The sequence below is a fragment of the Sarcophilus harrisii genome, chromosome 1 (assembly GCF_902635505.1).
Source record: "Sarcophilus harrisii chromosome 1, mSarHar1.11, whole genome shotgun sequence".
NCBI lineage: Eukaryota > Metazoa > Chordata > Mammalia > Dasyuromorphia > Dasyuridae > Sarcophilus > Sarcophilus harrisii.
In genome coordinates, this window is record NC_045426.1 from 18,636,303 (window position 1) to 18,660,478 (window position 24,176).

General features: G+C 39.4%; 1 protein-coding gene across 1 annotated transcript in view; it reads right to left on the reverse strand.

The window, feature by feature from the left end:
* DENND6A (DENN domain containing 6A) overlaps nt 1-24,176 on the reverse strand; it is a 64,407-nt gene that overhangs the window by 23,188 nt on the left and 17,043 nt on the right. The window contains exons 2-11 of the mRNA XM_031953136.1: nt 18,867-18,905; nt 18,740-18,782; nt 13,405-13,517; nt 12,645-12,725; nt 10,972-11,077; nt 9,949-10,028; nt 6,902-6,964; nt 6,115-6,170; nt 2,900-3,022; nt 2,676-2,771 (exon numbers count right to left, since the gene is read on the reverse strand). Coding sequence (XP_031808996.1) covers nt 2,676-2,771; nt 2,900-3,022; nt 6,115-6,170; nt 6,902-6,964; nt 9,949-10,028; nt 10,972-11,077; nt 12,645-12,725; nt 13,405-13,517; nt 18,740-18,782; nt 18,867-18,905 — 800 coding nt within the window. The remainder of the gene's footprint in view (nt 1-2,675; nt 2,772-2,899; nt 3,023-6,114; nt 6,171-6,901; nt 6,965-9,948; nt 10,029-10,971; nt 11,078-12,644; nt 12,726-13,404; nt 13,518-18,739; nt 18,783-18,866; nt 18,906-24,176) is intronic.

Below are 24,176 nucleotides of genomic sequence, written 5' to 3' on the forward strand. Positions count from 1 at the left end.
TGTTCTACAACTATAAGATACACAGGCCCCACTGATGCATTTGTCAAAGCATTTGAACAGATGATTTTCAAAAAAGAAAAAAATATAAACTATGAATAATCCCATAAAAAGATGATCAAACTCTCTAACAGAAATTCAACTAAAAACATCAAGACATTATCCTACACCCACCAAAGAGGGAAAACCAGTCACAAACTGAGGAAATTCAATGTAAGAAGGTTTATAGGAAGAAAACTCCTCTCCATATATAGTTTGAATGTCATATCACAGAATTAATACTTTCTGACCTCAAACATACTTGCTGGAACTGTATCCTAAAAATATCATAAAAAGCAAAAAAAAAGACTTTTTACAAAAATTTTGTTTTATTCATTTTAAATCCTATTTTCATTGATGCCTACTGTTTTATATCACATTCTTTTACAAATATGCTGTGCTCTCTGACCTCTATAAGTCATTCATCATTTAAAAAAAAAAGATTTTAAAAGAAAAAGAAACAGAAAGTTCAACAATCTATCCAACACGCTGGCCCTGCTGGATACTGCCATATCCCACACCCATACCCCACCCTCTTCCCTGCTCACTGCCAAGAATAGGAGGAGCTTCTCTTTCACTTACAATAAGAAGAAAGTGGAAATCACTTATGTGTCCTACACTTATGTGTCCTATAGTGAGTAAAGCATAATAAATTAAAACAATGGGGATATTATGACATTATAAAAATGATCAAAACCACAAAAATAAAGAACATGTTAATAGAAAATAATTCTTACAGCTCTTTTTGTAAGGATTGAAAATTGAGAGAATGAATGCCCATCAACTGCAGAATGGTTGAACAAGATGTGGTATATGATTGTGATGAAATACTATAAGAAATGACCAAACAGACATGATTTCAGAAAGAAAATGGAAAGATTTACACGAACTGATACAAAGTGAAGTGAGAAGAATCAGAAGAATTTTGTACACGGTAACACTACACATTGATTTAATAAAATCCCAAAGGACTCATGATGAAAAATACTCTCTGCCTCCAGAAAAAGAATTGATGTGAGTACAGATCAAAGCAGAATATTTTTCACTTTCTTTTTTTGCTGTTGTTCAAGTTTTACAAGACCACATTTGTATAACCTATATCACACTCTCACTGCCTCTGGAAGGCAGAGAGGAATAGAATTCAGAACTCAAAACTTTTTTTAAAAAATAATGTTAATTGTTTTACATGTAATTGGGGAAAAAATAAAATATTTTGTGATTTTAAAAAATATTTTTGACATTTCAAAGAAATTAAAATCATTTCTAGTTATATAAAAATTCTGTAAATCACTACTTATTAGAGAAAGGCAAATTAAAATAACTTTGGGATACCACAACATACCTCTCAGATTGGCTAAGATGATGGAAAAAGATAATGATAGATGTTGGAGGGAATGTGAGAAAGCTGGGATGCTAATACATTGTTGGTGGATTTGTGAAGTGATCCAACCATTCTGGAGAACAATTTGGAGCTGTGCCCAAAAGGCCCTTTGACCTAGCCCAATAAGACAGGGTCTGTATCTCAAAGAGATCAGAAAGAAGGGAAGGGACCCACATGTGCAAAAATGTTTGTAGCAGCCCTTTTTTTGTAGTGGCAAGGATCTGGAAACAGTGGGTGCCCATCAGTTGGGGAAAGGCTGAATAAGTTATGGTATATGAGTGTTATGGAATATTATTGTTCCATAAGAAATAATCAGCAGACTGATTTCAGAAAGGCCTGGAGAGACTTACATGAACTGATGCTAAGTGAAGTGAGTTAAACTAAGAAAACAGTATACATGGCAACAAGACGAGGTGATGACCAACTGTGAAGGATGTGGTTCTTTTCAGCAATGAGGTGATTCAGGCTAATTCCAATAGACTTGTTCTAGAGAGAGCCATGTGCATCCAGAAAAAGCACCATGGGGACTGAATGTGGATCACAACATGGTATTTACACCTTTTTGGTTGTTGTTTGCTTGCTTTTTGTTTTCTTTCTCATTTTTTTCCCTTTTTGATCTGATTTTTCTTGTGCAGCAGGATAATTGTGGAAATATATATAGAGAGAGAAGAATTGCACATGTTTAATATATATTGGATTACTTACTGGCTGGGGGAGTGGGGTGAAGAGAGGGAGAAAAATTTGGTATGCAAGGTTTTACAAGGGTGAATGTTGAAAATTATCCTTACGTACATTTTGGGGAAAAAAGCTATTGTTTATATATATATGTATGTATGTATTTGGCAATCAAAAAGAAAAAAGAAAAGAAAGGGGCTACATAATGTAGATGAAAAAAAAACAGAAAACATACTAAAAGATCTGGGTATGCAATGATGTGGAACAAGATCAGTAGACCCAACAATTATGGGGAAAAGAAGCTGCCAATGTTAGAGAACACTGGAGGAATTCTGCCAGAGGCCTAAAGTCACTGCAGATTCCATGTGTTAATGTGTTGAGTTCTATTTTGTTAAATTCCAAAAAATTAATATAAGATTTCATTCCTTATTTCATAGTTTTTCAGAATTAATTGGTTTTTATAAATCACTATGAAGTTAATAGATTTTCTTTAAAATTCTGCCTTTTCAAAAGACACATACAGACTCAAAATTTATATAATTTTGGTTTCCAAGGTAAAATTTAGACTGTGGTATTTACTTACGGAGCTTGTGTCCGCGTAGTGTACTCCTTGAATTCACTGTCATGTATGGTAAAGTAGGGTCTGAAATCACTGTAGTACTTGAGTGGTGAAATACAGCTGTGGACAAGAAAGATCACGAAACAAAATTCAAAACTGACTCTAGAGTCTACTCAATCATTGTAACATAGAGGGACAAACGAATGCATTATTCGCTTAGAAGTTTTAGTAAAATGGAAGGCACTAACCTAACAAGAGCCAATACAGTTTCAGAAGATTCCGATGGGGACGGCGCCATGACAACGAGGGGCTCTCCCAACAGCACCAGCTCCCAAAGCATCTGGCTGTGCAGGAACACAGGACAAAAGCACCTGGAATTCACAGAGAAAATGTTGTCCTCAGACCCCTGACCACCAAGGATGGGCCGGGCACTGCGCTAATTCCCAGAGGAACACAAATACAAAGAATGACACAATCCCTCCCCCAAAGGAGCCGACATTATAATGGGACAGAAAAGCAAGCCTGAGAACACACATGATAAACAGAGAACAAACGTACAGGAGGGAGAGAGGGGCTCGGCAGATGGTGGTACCCCACCCAAGGCAGCATTCGAGTTGGGGACTGAAGGGGAAGCGGGATTAGGTGACACGAAGGTTTGGTTAAGAAGGGGATGGACAGCCCCTACAAACACAGTTGGGCTGAGCCATGCGCGTGAAGAACAGAGGGGAAGGGATCTGGAAGGGGGTCAGAATACAAGGGGAGTGATGCTCTCAAAGCTGGAAAAGCAGGTTGAAGCGTTCAAGCCTCCACGGAATTTACAGAGAATGGGATGAAGTGACATGATCAGATTCCTGCTTAAGGAAGCCCATCTGGATGGGGGGGACAGGATGGAAAGGCAAGAGACTTGAGAAGACGGTGAGGTGCTGCCATGATCTATCTGTCGCCAAAGGAACATTGGGGGGGGGGGGGGAATTAAAGCAGCAGTTGTGTGTGCTGAGAGCAGAGGGATGGTACCGAGACAGGAAGTGCAAGGCTGTGAGGGGCCAAGTCAGCGCCAAAGGCAGGCCCGGAGAGCCTGGCAGAGGGACGGAGCCCTTGGCAGAATGAGAAAAGGAGGGAGAAGGCAGGGGGAGAAAGGATTGGGTCTCCTCAGGGCCTGAAAGATGTCCTTGGGACATCCAGCAGGGAAGGTCCAAGGGCAGCTAGCAATGGGGCACTCAAGTTTCTCCAAAAACAGCAGTAGGCTTGTTGTTGTTCTTGTTTTGGGGAAGAAAGGGTTAATTGTATTCTAAAAAGAAGTTAGGAAAATTCAGAGAGATGATGCAAAAACATAAAACCATAATTCTAGCATTCTCTCTTCTAGTCAGCCACTGTTCCATTAGACAAAGACAAAACAAAGGTGTCACATACAAATTTACTGACGATTTGTGGCAGCACACAGATGCTATTTTTCTGATCAGAAAAAAAAAATTCAGACCTCAGTGTGGATGCTACTTTTTCCCTCTATGTCAGAACGTTATCTCACTATATGGACAACCAGCCAATCACAAGCATTTCCTCAGCATTTAATAGATGACAGGATATGGGTTTCTTTGAGCTGTTCCTGTGATTTCCTACTCCTGGTAGACAGAGGAGCTTAAATTTGTCTGTGACCATGAGAGGTTAGGTGACCTGCCGACGGTCACACTACTTGTTTGGTGTCAAAGGCAGGATTAGAATCTGTTATCCCTGACTCCTAGATGGGCCCTGATGGTTCAATATGATAAAGAGTACAGGAATATAAAACAGAGGCTTAATTATTCTATGCAGCAGATTTAATCTTTTATTAATGCTTCCCAAATTCAGCATAGCAATTAAATTCCACATTTATCAGTTGTTTGCTAGGCCTGAAATTCACTTCCATCTCGGAGAATCCCAAGCCTCTTCCATAGTTTGGTCCAAGAACCTGATGTCTCCTTTAGGAAATTCGTGCCCTTCTCTCCCTTCCTCCACTTCCAGAAATTTGCTTTATTCAAAGCATCCTTTGTGTCAGCTTCTCTGTGGTTGTGTTAAGCTGAGGTCCTAGAGGCACAGGTATCTGTGTCCCCAATAGCTGCCATGGGGCAGACAGGGTCTGACCATGGACCAGGTAGAGAGGAGGGCCAGACTGGCCAACACCCAAGCTCTAGCTCTGAGAAGCAGACGATGGAGACTAAGACCAACAAACACAAGAGAAGCACATGAGAAATGGGAAGACATTTTCCCAAAGAAATCTCGACCAGCTCTGAAACAGAATTGGGAAAAGGCCAAGGAGAGGGACGCACTCAAGAGCCAAGAGGGAAGGAGAAAGCATCTAGTCACAAACAGCTGGGATCCAAGGGGTTAGAGTGTCTATTTTTCTTACAATTAGAGGTGCCAGTATGGCCAGAGCACATCGGAGGAAAAGATGTCCTCCTTAGGCTTTCAAGAACACACCATTAGGTATTCTTTTTCTTATGACAATAAAATTCAGATTTAAGAAACTAAGTTTGACTGGAAGTATAATCCCTGTAGAAATCTCTTTATCAGCTAAAAAAGAAACTGAAACCCCTGTGTGCTTGGGCTCCTGCAAACTGTGGAGAAGCCACCACTAGAGGGAGAACGCAGTCAGACTCAAGTCGTTTCTGTGCGGCAGGCCCTCCTGGACCCCTGTCAAGAGGGGCCCTCCCTAGATGTACAGGGGATGTATATCCACGGGGCCTGAGACATGTGTACACTGATCAGGACACAGCTAATCCTGTGTTATGGGGCCAGGAACAAGGGCCCCTTCTCCTGGGGCTCCCCCTCTTTTATGCTGATCTATCCTTCATCGTGAATCTGAGGGTGAAAGACAACATGCTGAGCCTAGAAAGATTCAATGAGGAAAGGGACACAAGAGCGGCCCCAGTCTAGAAGACCTCAAGTGTTGGGCAGAGCAAGAGCAGAGATCTTATTCGTGTGCCTTGGAAAAATGGGGAATGTTTCTGACAGCAAATAACATCTTATTTTCCTGAACTCTGAGGAGGCAAGATCACAAACAATTCACCATTTCCACAGGCCTGATGAGACTCAGTCGTAATGGTTTATAAGGATAAAATGCAAACTGTGGCTAAGCATGGAGGTACTGAGTCCATGCAGTGAAATCCTGATCTGCCGCTGAATCTGACTTTTGTTCATTTTAGGGTGATACACTAAGAACACCGCTGGTTATAAACCAAAGTGTAATATTAATTTCAAGTCAAGCCAACCAAGAAAAAATGCTGAGTCATTGGTAATTTAAAGGATTTTTAAACTTTTCAACATTTTCCCCTTCTATTCCCACTGGCCCCTCCCATACCTCCATCCCAGGAGAAAAATGGACAAACTCCCAAGTAGATAACTCATGAAATCTACTGACATTAATGAAGAAACAAGAAGGAAGACGAGAGACTAAAATGACTACACCAAATAAGCTTTAAATTTTCACCTGAAAAGATCCACTTCATGAATAGTTGGTAAAACCATAGAGATCTGTGAGTCTGTCTAAAAGAGAGAAAGGGGAAAAAAAAATCCACAAAAATTGAAGATGATCAATATATCCAGGCCTGATGATAAAACAAATTTGTGATACTAAGAGAGAACACTCGTTTTTGTACTTTGGAAGGTGGTATGTCTCCAGCTTTAAGGTACACAAACTCCAAAGCTGGCTAATGCAAACAAAGGAGAAAATGAGTTGTCATCATTTCCTCCATTTCTATGCAAATAATCCAATAGACATCTGGGATACTTTTGGGCAGTGAATAAATAAATTCAGATTTTTAAGCGAAAAATTCACCTCCACCCTCATATGGACATCCTCCTAAGAAATAACTGAAAGCTTATTCAATCCACTGAATCCTTCTGACCAAACTTCCTAAATGGGAAGCCAACTGGCCCTGCTCCACGAGATGCAGAGAAGCATCTTTCCCCCAGCTGGTCTTTGCTGAAGTATTCACCCCAGCCTGCCAAGAACTAAAGACATTTTTGAATTCTCAAATATCCACCCAACAGAAAGAGGAAGAAAAAAGTAGAGAAATTTCAAGCAGTTTACCATCAAAGTATTTCAATAACATACACAAAACACTGTACAAACACAAGTCTCTGCTATTTTAAAATGATCAGCTGAGAGCACGTGTGTAAAATACGTGACAACCCTCATCACACCAGATAAACAATAATTATAATCATTTTTCCCAACAAGTCGGCTAGATTTCTCCTCCCTTTGTAACATCCACCTGCTGGGTCAGCTGGGCCAGCTGGGTTGTTCCAGGCTTGTCGTGGCACGTTGGAATCCGCACCTTAGGAGGAAGACAGAAGACATGAACATTCCTTAGAAAATGGCTCATCTATATAACTGATAACTAATTACATATAACTAACAACTAAATTGCCTGAGAAATTAAACTGAAGAATCAAAAAATCTCCACTACTAAAATTAGTTTAAGGATGGAGCTAAGATGGTAAAGGTCTAAAATTAGTTTAAACAATATTGTCAGTGCTAACACACATAAATTAACATCTCTAATAACAAATACTTGAATCTGGATGGGAAATTAACAGAATATAAAGAGAGAAATGAACCACTAACATATTATTTTATTCTGACTAAGCCAATTTTCTTCTCAATATCTACACATTCTTTTTTTTTTTTTTTTTTTTTTTTTTTTTTTTTTTTTTTTTTTTTTTATTTAATAGCCTTTTATTTACAGGATATATACATGGGTAACTTTACAGCATTAACAACTGCCAAACCTCTTGTTCCAATTTTTCACCTCTTACCCCCCCCCACCCCCTCCCCTAGATGGCAGGATGACCAGTAGAATATCTACACATTCTTACATAGGCTCTCCAAACTTCCTAATAAGTTTTGGGATAAATTGTCCAAAGAAATAATAGAACTTTCAAGCATCCACATCTCTACCAAAGCTTTAACTTAAAATTCTTAATTCTATTCTTGACAAATTTTACAGTGTACAGCAGTATACATTCAAAAATGAAGTTTTTAATTACCAGGTACTTACTCTTATAGCAACACAATTTTTTTAAAAATAAAATGCTGTGAATAAAAAGAAAAGCCTGAGAGCATTCATACAAAAACAATTTTGTATGAAGTCAATGCTTAAATTCACTTAAGCTAAAATTAATTGAAAAAAGTTAGCAATACCCTTAACAAAGAACACATTAAGAAGAGAAAAAAGAAAATAAAGATATGCCTATTTGTTGATGGCATGATGATTTACATAAAAAATCATAGGGAATCAGTAAACAAATTACTGAGACAATAGCAAAATAAATAAAAATCAGTACTTTTACATAATAAGAAAATGCAGAACAGCAATAAGAGATAGATAAGTAATCAAAATTTATAAAATATCTGAGAATACCAAAGTGCACTCAATTCCTGTTTCAATACCATTTCAAAATACTCCGTAAAAAACAAACAAACTTGAAGAACTGGAGGGCTCTTCCATGATGGCCAGCATCAGGAACCAAACATGACCATTTTACCAAGGTTAATTTACATATTTGGTCCTGTGCCAATCATGTTATAAAATGGACACTTACAGACTTACAAAATAATGACAACATTCATCTGAAGAAATACAAGAATGAAAAAGATAATAATGAGAGGAAAATAGCATCTCCACATGTCACTCTATACAAACATAATTTTCAAAACCTTTTAATACTGGTTTCAAAAAAGACAAGTAGATCAACAGAATTGATTAACTTGGTAGAATGAAAAATAACAACTCAATAACCAGTATTTGAAAAAAGTGCACAACAAATTACTTAGGAAGAAATTCCTTATTTGACAAGAATATCTAGGGAAATGGAAAACAATATGGCAAAAATCTGGATTCACTCAACATATTAAACTAAAAACTAAGTCAAATGACTATATAATCCAATATTAAATGCTATTAAAAATTAAAAGAGAAGCAGATTGTATACCTTTCAGAGCTACTGTTAGGGGGTGAATTCTTAACTAAACCAGGAAGAAAGGGAAACAAAAGATAAAATAGATCATTTGTATTACATGAAATTGAAAAGATTTTGCATAAACAAAATTAGTGCAACTATAAGAGGGCAAACTGTTAACTGGAAGGGAAAAAAACCTTTTAATCAATATCCTTTTTAAGATTCTGCTATCTTGCACATTTAACATATATTAGATTGCTTGCTGACTGGGGGACGGGGTGAGGGAAAAGAGAAGTAACCTATGGCATGGGTTTTTGCAGGGGTGAATGCAGAAAACTGTCTATGCATATATTTTGAAAATAAAAAGCTGAAAAAAGATTCTGCTATCTCAGATAAACAATAGTACTTACATATGATCAAAAAGTATTTCTGAATCATTAATTTGATGCAAATGAAAATCACCCCGAGGTTTCACCTCACAGCCAACAAATTGGTAGAGATGACAAAATATGACATAGCCAATGCTAAAGGAGCTAGAGAAGGCTGAGAACACTGATTCATCATTGCTGGAAATATCTACTGGCAAACCCCTTCCAGGAAGCAATTTAGAATTATGCAAAGTAAGGGACCAAAGTTCTCACCCCTTATTCCAGAGATTCTGACTGTTAGGCATATATCCCAAGAAGGTCAACCAGAAAGGAAGGCCCTAAGCATACAGAAACTATTTAGAGCACTTCCTATAGAAGTAACTTGAATCAAAGAAGATGCCCATCAGCTGATGAATGGGTAAATAGACTGTGGCCCATGAATGTAATGAAGTATTCCTACGAAAAATATAGAGAAGCATGGGAGAACACAGAAAGGGTTGGAAAATTCAGTCAGCAGAAGCAGGAAAATAACAAAACTTCTCCAACACATAAATGAAAAGAACAACAATAGAGCTATCTAGTGTTTTGAGGAGATGGGGCAGCTGCAATATGAAAGGGAGAGAAGTTGAAAACAAAAGAAACCAATCAAAATTTGTTTTAAAAACCAAGAACTGGGGCAGCTAAACAGTGCAGTAGATAGAGCACTAGCCCTGGAGTTTGGCTTGTGTGTTCTCAGTAGTTCTCCTAAATCCATTTGGCATTTCCAATCCATTCTCAGAGATTCCTCTGGTGGGATGGTCAGTTTTCTACAGATCTCAGACTCCTACATGTTTTATGAAAGTCTGGAAAGATGCTGGGGAAAAAAATTCCTTAACATTCCAGAGCAGGGGAAAGCAGGGATGAGTTTGGCTCTTAGTGAGATGATGAAAATAAAATTCACATTTTTATTTTCTCTTAACATCCAGGCTAGAAGTAAATAATCAACAAATTACCTTAATAACTACCCCCATGATGGGCAAGTGTAACATTTTCCCTGGTACTGGAGCAGGCCAGCGATCGACATCATTACAAGCTAAGAAGAAGAATGAAATATCATTTGTATAAGTGATACAATTTTTTAAAAAATTAAATACATATTTTACAAATGAAATCAGAACAAAACAACTCCAAGGAGTTAGCTAAATATCCATACCGGTATCTTTCTGTTCTTCAGAACAGAATCTGTTTAATTTAATTCATGCTGCAAATGAATGAAAAACTAGGGCTGGAGCAATTCTGTGGCTTAGTGGACAGTCAAGAAGATCTGAGTTCGGATGCTATCTCAGAAACTTACTTACTACATGACTTTCAGCAAGTCCCGGTACCTTTTTACTCTCAGCCTCCTCCTCCATAAAAACTAGGATTACAAAGATCACTACACATCCAAGATTATTGTAAGGATCAAATTAGATAATACAACATAAGTGTTAATTATTAGTATTTATTGATATTATTATTGTAAAAGACAAAAATATAAAGGCAAAATTAGTGTGGGGGGGGTGACAGTTTCTTCCTTTTGATTCACACATAGAGTTTACTCTCTTGGGATGGAAAGAGGTTTCCAAATTTTATGCCAGAATTGACTTATCGAGCATTAAGGATATATTAAAAAATCACAAAGGTTGGAGCAATCATATGATTGCAATATCTGGTATGAGAACTACTGATAAAGAGAATTAAGTTTAAAAGAGTCCATTAATCTGCAATCAACATTTCAATGTTTATATAGTCTTAATAAAAAAGTTCAACATATTTTATTCTAATTTATTTTTTCAACTGGCTACATGGGTCTAATACTTCAAAGCATTTATAAAGTTACTGGAATAAGTTTAATTCTTCCTTGTCTCATTTACTTCACAGCTCTTGAAATCTTCACTGTGATTTTCAAAAAGTTTCATTTTTTCATTAAAATGTTAAAACTCAGTGTCTTTTAATCTATCCACAAGGTCACATCATCAACACAAAGTTTTACTCACCTGCCTCCAGATAAGGTTCACTCTTTTCAAAATATTCAGGTGCTATTTGTTTAAGCACCGTGTGAAAAAAATGTGTATATGGCAGCTTGCTGATCAAAACCAAGGACTGGAAAACAAAGAACAGAAAAAGCTGAACCATCTTATTTTAATTTAACCTTGCTATTCATTTCCTATACTAAGAACTGCCAGAAAGCCTTAATGGTGAACGTATATAGAGTCTGACTTGCAAAGAACCATTTGTAAGATGCCTTTAGTAAATGGAAATAAACCAAAAATGGTCCCAAAAGGCTGAAAAGCAACTTCTAGTCTTCCCTCAGAGTGGCTGCTTAATTAGAAGTAAAAATAGCTCCACTGGATAGAGACACTAAGTGCAAACAAGGACTCAGGAGTGTGTGACCTATGGCTTTACTGTACAGAGACCTAGACGAAGAATCTCTTTCCACCAGGGCACCGTGGCTGCCTCAGTGGCCGTGTAGAACCTCAAAGTCCCCAGGGCACATGAGACTGTGGTTACACAGCAGGACATGCTGCTCTCTGGCACAAAGGAGGACACATTGGGAAACCTGGGGGGCTCAATAAATAAAGCCTTAGAAAGACCCTGGCTGACTGTGTGACTCTGGGTGAGTCACCAGGCCTACTTCCTCATCAGTAAATGTGCTCCACTACTTGAGTGTGCTCTGTTTGTGTAACTATGGCTATTACTATCACTGACAACAGAGAAGAAACCGTACTTCACTAAGTCTGTGTGAGCTGCAGTGTCCGGCCCGCCTAAGCAATCACCCTTTGTTTCTCCATTGAAAAGCAATTGGTTGATAACAGATCCGCCAGCCCTGAAGACGCCCCAAAGGGGCGATCCCTTCTACAGAAGGAAGGTACAAAAACGCTTTGACTCCTTCTAGCCCAAGACTCTGGGAGGTGACCATGAGGGGGACTACACGGTGAGCAGGCTGCTCACACCTTATGGTCACCCGTCATTTAGCCTGGCTTAATCCATTAGAAAAATACATAGGAGGCCCCTGTGTGTGCAAATACTTAGAGCAACATGTTTTGTTCAGACAAAAAATTAGAGACCAAGAGGGAGAGCGTCAGTTAGGAATAGCACAAAGCATGACACGGCCATGTCAAAGTGGGAGCTTGATTCAGAGAAAGCTGGGGAGACTCCTAGCAACTGAGTCTGAGAAAAGGGAGCAGAAGCGGGAGCACAAGGTGCCCAGCGACCATAAGCACATGATGGCGAGTGATTCCAACAGATTTCAAAGCTGATGGACGCCGTGAGCGAGCACAACGCCAAAAGAGCACCAGGTAACCACAACAAGGAGGTGCAGAATGAAGCCCAAGTGCTGTCTGGGGTGGTGGGACCTTATTCCCTTGTTACAAGAAAGGTTGTTTCTGGTGGGAAGGGAGGAGGAAGGAGTTGGTGATCAAAACAGCAATGAAAAAATGAATAAGAAAAGCAAGAAAATATACTTTTCAAAATAGATGGAATAGAAGAAAGATCAGAAGGGAAGAGAAAAGTGAGGGGCAATTTTATTCCTACCATTTTAAGTTTAACATCCACTTTTTAAAAATGCAATAAAAGTTCATTTTATATTCAATTCTAGTCTATATTTTCTCAACTAAAAAGTTCATGTTTAACTTCATAGCAAGAGAATTTTTAAAATATTATAAATTACCTTCTGAAAGTAGCCTCTTTTTAGTGTTTTATCTCGAACTTGTCGGAAATACACATAACCATAAAAATATGCAGGATCTTTCTGTCAGAAAAGTAAAATAAAATTGAAATTCTTATTTCAGTTGTTTTTAAATCATATTTCTTTGCACTCCAAAAATAAGATGAGCCTCAAAGGGTCAGAATATTATATTATATTATATGGATAATATATCATAAATATACCAAATATATTTAAGTACTATACATAGAATTCTGGAATTGATTTTGCTTAATCTTATCCAGGAATAAAATTATCATATGATCAAAATGCTAAAAGACAAGAGAGATGAATAAGAAAAAATTTTTAAAGCCATAGGGAAAATAAAACCCATCTAGGAGAGAAGTTTCTTTCTCTCCTTCTCAACACATATTGTGTGAGTGTAACTTCTGTTGCATCAAGTGATAACCTGGTAAAAAAAATAAATAAATAAATCACACTTGGTTCAGACTCCCCGTCCAGACACAAGGGCTATTAACAAAGTAGAAAATAACCACATTCTAACTTATTCCTGAAATTTTCACAGAAACTTTCATATATATTTCAAGAACTTGTAAAGGCTTCTCTAAGCTCTTGAAGAATCAACTTCCTTCACTCTGCAGCCTCTTTTTAGAAAGCTCCAAAAGGAAGCAAACAAAGCACAAGCATCTCTGCCAAATACAACCAACTGATGCTGATCTTTTTCTCTACTACTATGACCTTTTCCTGTTACTAGTTTTCTAACCTTTAAATACACAGGAGAGTCTCGGTCCAACTGATCCAGGATACAGTGCATTGACATCCTCCGGCCAGATGACTGTCGAAATCTGAAACAAAACTGCGTATCTCCAAGACAGCCTAATGAAAACAAAAATAAAAAAGGAAAATTGAGGACCACTTAGACTAGCATCTTTTTTATACAGAATCATAGAATTTCAGAGCTAAGAGGGGCCTAAGTTTCACTGGCCCAAGTGACTTGTCCCAGATCACACAACCAACCTGTGAACAAGCTGGGAAAAAAACCTCAGTTCCCTGTATTACATTTCCGTGCTTGCTAATTTTCTTCTGAAGTGATTATACAGAAGGTTTAAAAAAAATAAATTCAAGAGGAGAACAAGCCACAAGCCAATTGCTTTCTTAATTATAATTTATTTTTAATTTAAGTTTTAACTGAATTAATTTCATAAAATACTCTCCAATTTAAGAAGCAGTTTGTCCAAGGTCCAAAACCAAACAAGGTTTCACCAGAGGCATTCGTAGCATTTTTAAAACAAATCTGTTCCACACCATCACAAAGCGATGCCTGAGACCTGCAGCTAGGTTAGCCTGATGATCACTGGTTCCCGGGGCAATGGCCAGGCTTCCTCTACTACCTACAGCTAAAGACAAAGGGGCCTCCACGAAGGCTACCAAAAGCAGCCCACAGTGTGGAAGCAGGGCCGTCAACTCCAGGGCCGCCCACACGACACTCTGGGACTGACCCACAGAAATCCCAGCCTCTTCTACCCTTTGTTCTTCAGTAAGCCAGACTTTGGGACCTAAGAGCTTCCCTCCTAGTAGCTCAGACCAGGTTTAGGGGATGATGGGGCCCTAGCTCACAGTCCAACAAAGGTTTGCCTTCACTAAGAATGGATTCCCAGGTGGCAAGTAGGTGGCGCAGTGGATAGTGCACCAATCCTGAAGCCAGGAGGACCTGAGTTCAAATATGTCCTCAGACACTTAACATTTCCTGGCTCTATGACCCTGGGCAAGTCACTTAACCCCAAATACCTCACACAAAAAAAAGAAAAGAAAAGAAAAAAAAAAAAAAAAAAAAAGAATGGATTCCCAGTCTTAAAAACTCATATTTCTACCTTTCCTATCACTGTCCTCAACAAGATGTTAATTAGTAATTGCTATATTTCCACTGGTAGCAAAGAGCTTCTCAGGACTTCAGGAATCATAAAATAAGGGCAGGGTCTCCAGAGATCAATCCAGCTTCACACCTTTTCAGGGATAGGAAACATACTATACCTGACTTGTTAGCTAAGGTCCCAGAGTAAAATCAAGCAGAGACCAGGATCGAATCCTGCCTCTGACCCAAACTGGCCAGACGGCCTGAGACAAGTCCCTTAAGCTCCTGAAAGTCCCAGAGGTGTCAACCAGTATGAGTAGAGGGAGTTTCCTCATCTGGAACTTGCTTATACCAAAGATATCAGAGGGACAGTCCTTTCTCTATTCAGAACTTAGAACATGCAAAGAATTAAGAGTCCATTTGAAAACATATTGCTAAGATATATATATATGTATAAATATGTATATATATAATGGATTTAACATATATTTTAACATATTTAACATGCAATGGACTACCTGCCATCTAAGGGAGAAGGTGGGGGGAAAGGAGAGAAAAATTTGGAACAGAAAGTTTTGCAAGAGTCATGTTGAAAAATTGCCCATGCATATGTTTTGTAAATAAAAAGCTTTAAAAAAAAAACCAGATGTGTAACTCAAAACAAAACAAAACAAAAAAGAAAACATATTGCTAGAAACACGAGGTATTACTAAAAGTGATTTCAGAGAATTTCAATTCTTAGTTATGCTTTTACTAACTCCTCCAAAAGAACAAAAAAAATTTTATATATTTATTTTATATCCAAGAAAATCCTCATCTGATATATCTGCATTTACAATGCAGTGTGTGTGGATGCACCAGAGCTGCTTTGGTTATTAAAACCTGAATGAATGATGAGCTTTTCTAGTGGGGAAATGTCATGTATTTATCTCATTAAATGAACTTTAGGTAAAAACTTAAGTGTAGAAAATAAATCCATTAAACTGAAGACAGTAACAATGGCCATATTATCTCTTTCTTTGCCTTTCCTGGGTTTTTAAGTGAGGACACCAGCCTGGGGTAGCACCTTCCTTTCAATGAAGCCTCAGAACAGAATTTGGCAGGATCTTCTCACCTGAGCTGGGAGACCTGCCGACCTTCAAAGATTCCTGAGCACATGGGATGCTTATTTTGAAGGCTGCTTTTAGAATATTCAGAAAGAGAAGCCCAGAAGGGGAGGATATTTAGAATGGAAATATGATGTGCCTAATTTTCTCCACCGAGACTTCAAGGCAGGTCCCATTAGCTATGAAGACCAGTTTTTTTCCCATGTTCCTCTGACTCGACCTTTCAGGAGCTCTAAGCTCCTAAGCCTGGATCTCAGCGTCAAGCACATGAGAGGTACTTCCAAGGCATTTCAGAACCAAACTGCATTCTTGGGTCTCCCATACACTGAGCTAAGAAATGTCTGTAGATACCAAAAGAAAAGGTTCCTCTCATCTCATCGCAGTCTGCACAGGCCATGGATAGTAAGAATTCAGCTCAGGGAGCAGAGATTCCCCAGGTCCAGACACTGCTAATGAGCAATAAGAAAGTGTCTCTCTAATAGCTCCAAGCTATGGGTAAAAAAGAGGAAATATTTAAATAAAATTTTAATATTTAAATAGAAAGAAGGTGGTAAAAGTTCCTTAGAGCTGAGAAGAATGGGAGGAAGAGATTTCTTTGGAAATTTGATGAAATCTTCCCCACAACATGTCCCTAATGCACATTTTTCTTGATTTTCTGTAAATGAATGATCTAAAATATTCTATTTTTTATGCTGACTCCATAGAAACCAAAACTCCATTTTTACTGTTTCCTGAAGACTGCAATACAGCTCCTGGGTTTCCTTCCATAGCAAAAAAAAAAGCTATTTGGGAATTTTTTTAAAAGAGTAAATCCATTTCAGAACTGGCACAATCATAACCACCTCCATTTAATAAAACACATGAAGGGCAACAATCTGTTTAGAGAGTCACCAAAGAGAATAATGATCTAAATCACATTCCAAATGTGTGCTCTCTTGGCTGCCTGTGCTGATGCTCATCTGCTAGGATGGCAAGATGCCTGATTTCAAGAGATCAAGTTTACTCAGACCATCCAAACCTCAGGGGAGACGTGCCAGTCTTCATTTAGGGGATCAGATCAGAGGATCATTGATCTGGACCCAGAAGTAACTCATCAGTTCTTTAGCTAGGATCTTTCTTTTCTTTTCTTTTCTTTTTTTTTTTTTAAATCCTCCCTTCAAAAAATGTAAAACAGAAATGGTCTGCACATATCTGCTGATAACATAACAGATACAGGCCATCTGTGGAGATATATGCTTCTATTATCCTAAGCCTCGATCAAGGTAATGCTTTGACGCCTTTGCCTGGTACGGAGAGCCCGTGCCCGTGGAGGCCATGGCCAGTCCCGGCAACGGACCTGGTGGCTGCTGTCCAAGCACCCACCCAGTTAGTCCGGACGGGCTCCAGACCTGCCAACTTCTTTGGCTGCAGGACTCAAGCTCTGGCCTCCTGAGACACGGGGGAGTTAGGTGGGAAGGGTACTCACACTGATGACATCCCACACCTTTCTAAAGTACTGAAGGATCTCTTCATTCAAGAAAAAAGAGACAGAAGGGACAGACCTCAGCCTCACCTTCCTGAAGTAGACAGGGTGAATAAACGGTTAACTCAAAAAAAAAAAAAAAAAAAAGACTAATGATAATTACACATTAAACCCCTATTTAGACACTTCACTACTCAGCACTGGTGGCCAGGTGAATAGTTAAGCTCTTTCCTTTGAGAGTAGGAAATGCATCTTATTTTATCCTTGTTTCTTCCACAATAGCAGCATTTATGTGGCGCTCAAGATTTGCATAAGCACTTCACAAATGTTATTTCATTTGATCCTCACAACAACCCTGGGCAGTAGCTGATACTATATGTTTTATTATTAATATTAATATAATATTATATATTTTACAGTTGAGAAAAATGAGGCAGACAGAGGCCAAGTCTCTTTATTCAAACAGTCACTTCACATGTCCATGTTGACATAGTGCAGAAGGATCAAGATGACCAGCAAACACTCACAGGAAAGCCACCAGGACCTGACATATGACCCCAGCCACGCAGAGAGATCACATGGAACCTATTCAGGCTGGACTAAGCCAAGTTCACTGATTATGGGAAATGCCTTTGATAAGTGAACACCAGATTATTCAGAAGTGTAGATGCAGCCCAACAGGGAAAGAATCTAAGGGCAGCAGCAGCTTATCTGATTCCATAAAAACTAACAGAGCCATTAATCTGTAGGCAAAAATTCTAAATATCTGGGTCATTCTGATTAAAAGACAAGACAGAACCAACGGTTTATAATCTTTACAAGTCCCTCTAGAGTCTCTCAAAGGCAATAATAACCCAAAACATTTATCATTCTTAATTCTGCAAAAAAGTTTTATTAGTTCACAAAAGGCCTGTCCACAGAGAGACACCAATTTTATGTAACAAATTTTTGAAGTGATTAAAGAATGTCTGTTTCAACAAGTTCTAAATTTGTAGAGAAAATTCAGAAGCATGAAAAAAAATGCAGTTAAAAAAAGAGAATGTTAAAAATGGTCTCCAAGTCCCCCAAATTCGAGAAATGGAATTCTTATTTTGGAATTCTTTAACTGTATAAGTAGCAGCATGCAAAAATAGCTTTAAAATATGCCTGCTTCACCAGGTGCTGTCCTGCCGGTGGGTGGCCTGGAGGGAGCTGGAAGTTATCAGCAGCCCGGACCACACACAGAGAGGACTGGCCAGAGGACCCCATGAAGAAGCTCTCCGACTACACATGCCTTATCAGCTTTCTGAACCCTCCCTTATAACCGATTCCAGATTCAGATCGCTGGCTCCAGTCTGGTGACTACCACCAACTGAAGGCCAGCCCTGAGGGCAGCCCGAGTAAATCCATCTGAACATGAGTCTACTTGTGCTCTCTGGATTCCCCAATGCCTTGTTTTACCCCTAAATGCACTGTGTAAACTGTCTTAAAATCAAAGTGAAATCAAATAAAAATTTTCCTCTGAGAACTTATTATGAATTCTGCCCTGCCCAGGAGGGGCAGAGAATCTCAGCTTGCTGCACCCAACCCAAGGCCACCAAGAGCCCCGCCGGGCAGGGCTTCCTCCCCGGGCTTTCCTAGGGAGCCTCCAGCCTCCACACCACATACACACCTGTACAGTATTGCACAAAAGCATTACCTGAATTCGAATCTGGAAAAGACAGATAGCAGATATTTGTTTTCTGAAAAAGAAAAAAGAAAACAAAAATGCACGTGCTGCCAAGGAACCAAACAGAAATGAAACACAGTAAAGGACAAAGACTTACTTCTTTATCACTAAGTTTGGAATGCTCAGGATAGATTACCTATAAAACAAGGGGAAAAGTGTATTAGAAAATAAGGTGAACATTGACCTTCACACTCAGCAGATCCTTTAAAGTAATATATTAAGCCAATAGATTGATTTACTAATAATAAAAGTCAGAATTTTTCTATAAATTGGTATTGGACTGGCCCAGATGCTGTCTCAGAGAAAACAAACTACCCATAAATCATTAATAACTTAGCACATCTCACTTTTCCCTTATAGTGACCTATGATCATGACAACATGATATAATGGAGAGGCCTGAATTTGGAACCACAAGAGGCCTGCTGTTCAGGGTGACCTTTCCAACTTTGGGTGCTCTGGGAGACTCGCCTTCCCCAGACTGACAGAGGGAGCTATCCTAGAGGCTTTCTCAGGCCTCTCCTGGTTCTCCCAGGAGGGTGTGGCGATCCAATGAAATGATGCATCTACAGAACAGGCCTAAGCAGCACTGCTGACTTTCTGAGGTCTGAAGGGCCCCTCTCCATCCTGAAACCAAATCTACCTTTCCTGCAAGTGCAGTAGTCATAGCAGCACAGACTTGGAGCTGAAAAGAACCCTCCAGTCTTCTAATCCAATTTTTACAGAGGAGGAAACTGAGGCAAGGGATAAGAAGTGAATTCCCTGGAGTCCCATATGCAGTAAAGGCAAACATGACAATCTCCATTTTACAGATTGAGAGACAGGCTAAGAGATGAAGGATCTGACCCAAAGTCACACACTCATGAGTTAAGTCCAGGGCCTCTGAATTCTTTATTTTTTTCTACCTTATTACAAATAATGACACTTTGATGACATTCATGGTTAAAAATGACAACAGAAAATACCTTAAAAGTATTTGGGGAATTATTATACACATACTTTTTTTTGAAACGGGTATTTTTTAAAAATGAGTAAATCTATTTGAACTTTTAATTAATGAACCAACTGTGAGAATGTAAACTTGAACTTACCGAGTTCCTTGCTCCTATATTTCTTTATAATCATTCCTATTGTATCCAAAAGCATTTCAATTTTCCATCAAAACTGCTTCTTTCTGCTCAACCTTCTTGTAAGGCAGTAACTCAAAAACTATTAAATTCTTTAAAGATGAGGAAGTTGAGGCTCAAAGGAGCAAAGTGATAGCAAGAAGCCAGGCTGCGGTAGAAGCCTCATATTCAAGTCCTGATTCAGCTGGCAGATATCTGGAGCCACAAACGGACTTAGAAAAGCCCAAATGAACATACTCTGTGTTGTAACACAAGCACATTTACTTTGTTAAACCTTTCCCAATGATGCTTTAATCTGGGAGGGCAGCTTTGGTCTAGACATCTCTAAGGCGGAGGGATCAACACAGCCCCCAGATGCAGATGAGAATGTCATGGGGAAACAGTTAACAAAAGAAATACAAGCTCCTGCCACAGACAGAATGCAGGCTTTCCAAAGCAGTGTATGGTTCTACTGATCTCATGGCTAAGGCTTGTAAGCTGCAGATAAGGGGCTGACTCCCACTAGCACTCTCCATCACAATAGCATCATAAGCTTTTAGGTCTCAGATCTCATTTATACGCTTAAAAACTGATAACTCTCAACAACTTTTGATTATTATATCCACTGAAAGTTACCATATCAGAGAAGATAATGATAAATGTTAGAGGACATGTGGGAAAACTGGGATACTAATGCATTGATGGTGGAGTTGTAAAATGATCCAACCACTCTGGAGAGCAATATAGAACTATGCACAAAGGATCATCAAACTGTGTATATTCCCAGAAGTGCTGTTACTGAGTCTGTACCCTAAGGAAATCATAAAGGAGGAAAAGGCCCCACATGTGCACAAATTGTGGCAGCCCTTTTTGTAGCATCAAGAAACTGGAAACTCAGTGAATGCCCATCCATTGGGGAATGGCTGAATAAGCTGTGGTACATGAATGTAGATGGAATATTACTATTCTATAAAAAATGATGAACAAGCTGATTATAGGAAAGCCTGAAAAGATTTGTGTGAACTGATGCTGATTGAAACAAACAGAATAATACATTGTACACATTAAGAGCAAGAATGTATGAAGATCCACTACGAAAGGCTTGGCTCTTCTCAGTAGTTCAGTGTCAAAGCAGTCCCAATAGATTTTGCACAGTGCATCCCGAAAACAATCTAAGGAGACCGAATGTAAATCTATACATGCTACATTCATTTTTCTGTTTTTTAATCTCTCCCATTGTTTTTCCCTTTTGCTCTGATTTTTCCCAACATGACTTATAAAGCAATGTGTATTAAAAATAAACTTAAATTGAAAAGTTAACATCAGAAATAAAACTACGTTAGTATTATCATACATTTGACCTTGAAAAATCCCTTTAAATCTTAGGCCCCCCAGGGCCCTATGAAGTCTTCTGCTCAATTCCTCTCCCTAATCCCAAAGAGCTATACCATGACAGAGAGGGTAGTCAAGATCAGGCCTCTGTCCTCACCCCAAGACCTCCAGGACCTTCACTCTTCTCACCAGTTCCTGCCTGGTGAGTCTCCTGAACTTCATAGGATTGAACATCTCCCCCTGCCACAAAGAACCTCCAGCACAACCTCCACAATCTAAACATCCGCCTCCCCATAAAGAACGAGATTATAAATAAATTAGAGGACCATAGGATAGTTTATCTCTCAGACTTGTGGAGGAGGAAGAAATTTGTGACCAAAGATGAACTAGAGATCATTACTGATCACAAAATAGAAAATTTTGATTACATCAAATTAAAAAGCTTTTGTACAAACAAAACTAATGCAAACAAGATTAGAAGGAAAGCCACAAACTGGGAAAATATCTTCACAGTTAAAGGTTCTGAGAAAGGCCTCATTTCCAAAATATACAGAGAATTGACTCTAATTTATAAGAAATCAAGCCATTCTCTAATTGATAAATGGTCAAAGGATATGAACAGACAATTTTCAGATGATGAAATTGAAACGATTTCCACTCATATGAAAGTGTTCCAAATCACTATTGATCAGAGAAATGCAAATTAAGACAACTCTGAGATACCTCTACACACCTGTCAGATTGGCTAAGATGACAGGAAAAAATAATGATGATTGTTGGAGGGGATGCGGGAAAACTGGGACACTGATACATTGTTGGTGGAGTTGTGAATAAATCCAACCATTCTGGAGAGTAATTTGGAAGTATAGCTTAAGGGTTATCAAACTGTGCATACCCTTTGATCCAGTAGTAGTACTACTGGGCTTATACCCTAAAGAGATCATAAAGAAGGGAAAGGGACCTTATGTGCACGAATGTTTGTGGCAGCCCTCTTTGTAGTAGCCAGAAACTGGAAACTGAAAGGATGCCCATCAATTGGAGAATGGCTGGGTAAACTGTGGTCTATGAATGTTATGGAATATTATTGTTCTGTAAGAAATGACCAGCAGGATGAATACAGAGAGGCTTGGAGAGACTTACAAGAACTGATGCTGAGTAAAATGAGCAGAACCAGGAGATCATTATATATTGCAGCAACAATACTGTATGAGGATGTATTCTGATGGAAGTGGATTTCTTCGACAAAGAGCAGATCTAACTCAATTAATCAATGAGGGACAGAAGAAGCTACACTCAAAGAAAGAACACTGGGAAATGAATGTAAACTGTTTGCATTTTTGTTTGTCTTCCCGGGTTATTTTTTACCTTCTGAATCCAATTCTCCCTGAGCAACAAGAGAACTGTTCGGTTCTGCACACATATATTGTATCTAGGATATACTAGGACAATTCAACATGTATAGGACTGCCTGACATCTAGAGGAGGGGGTGGAGGGAGAGAGGGGAAAAATCGGAACAGAAGTGAATGCAAGGGATAATGTTGTAAAAAAATTACCCTGGCATGGGTTCTGTCAATAAAAAGTTATTATAATTTTAAAAAAATAAATAAATAAACATCCGCCTCCCTCCCTCTAGCCACTAACAATTGGTGTGGACTCATTGCTCAATGGCTAACATACTTCTATCCTTATTCTCTTCCCCCATCGCAGAGGTCCTGAAGGCCAGGCTGTCACTATGAAACCCCATGCCCCCGAGGACTCATTCCCATGTTCTTTTCCCCTTTCCCCCAAGTGTCCTCCCAGAGCTACCCCTCATTCCACTGTGGTCTCTGGAATGGAGCAGCTTTCACCCTCACCCTCTTCCTTCCCCATTCCCCCTCTCTCCTGCCTCCTCCCGGACACTCTGGATTACTGTTCACACATTCATTCCCACTTTCTGGTCACTACAGATTATGGGGAAGCCTCCTCCTTTCCCACCATCACTTAGCTCCCTTCACACTCATTGATTCCAAGTTCATCATCCAATGAATTCTGTGACAGCTGTCAATTTCTCAACCTCCCAAGACCCCTTCCTTTCTCCCTCAGTGAGTTCAGTGCCAGGCTCCCAGTCTTTCTCTCCTTCCAACCCCCTACCTTCATACCAGGGGATTTCAGTGTACATACCGATATTCTCTCAAATACTCTCCTTCCCAAGTTCCTCAACTCTAGTGTGATTTCCTATTCCTTTCCCCTATTCCCCTGCTATACACTGGGGCCATCCCCCCCAAGGGCTCTATTTCCACATTTATAACTTCTGGAAATTCCTTTGCCATCTTTCCTTGTGCCCTAAATCCCTAACCTTGCTCCATCTCTACCATGGCCTCCAATTCCTCCACTCCAAAGTCCTCTCAAAGGTGTAACAGGCATCCTCTCCTCCCAGCCCCACAATGAACAATTCAAATCTGGTCAGTCCCTCTCCCCTTAGCTCAGCATTAGTCAGGCTTTGCCAAAAGCCAAGGCTGGGGTACTTCTCCCACCAATTGCCTGCATTCACTTGGAGGCTGCTCCCCAGGGCTGAAGAGAAGTCATGAAACCTGAGAATCCACCCCAAGTGCACACCACTGAGTTTCAGCTGCACCCTGGAGCCCCCAAGGCAAGCCTTTCACTTGTCCCTCATTTGCTCCCTGTCCTATCCCACAGCAGCTGGTCCAAGTCATTCCCCCACCCCCCCCCACACCCCGCTGAGGGTCTTGCCTCGAACTTCATCATCAAGGGTCTTGTTTCCCCTGCCTATTCACATCACTCAGATGTCTTCCTCCAACTCTTGGGAAGCCGCAGCCGCTTCCTCTGAGGTAAATGCCTCTCACATGAACATCTGAGCCCTTTCCATCCCTTCTCCACAGACTGTGCTTCCTACCCCAGCACTATCATCGATATTCAATAGTCTCTCATCTAATGGCTACCTGCTTTTATATCTGCTATCTTTAAAAAAC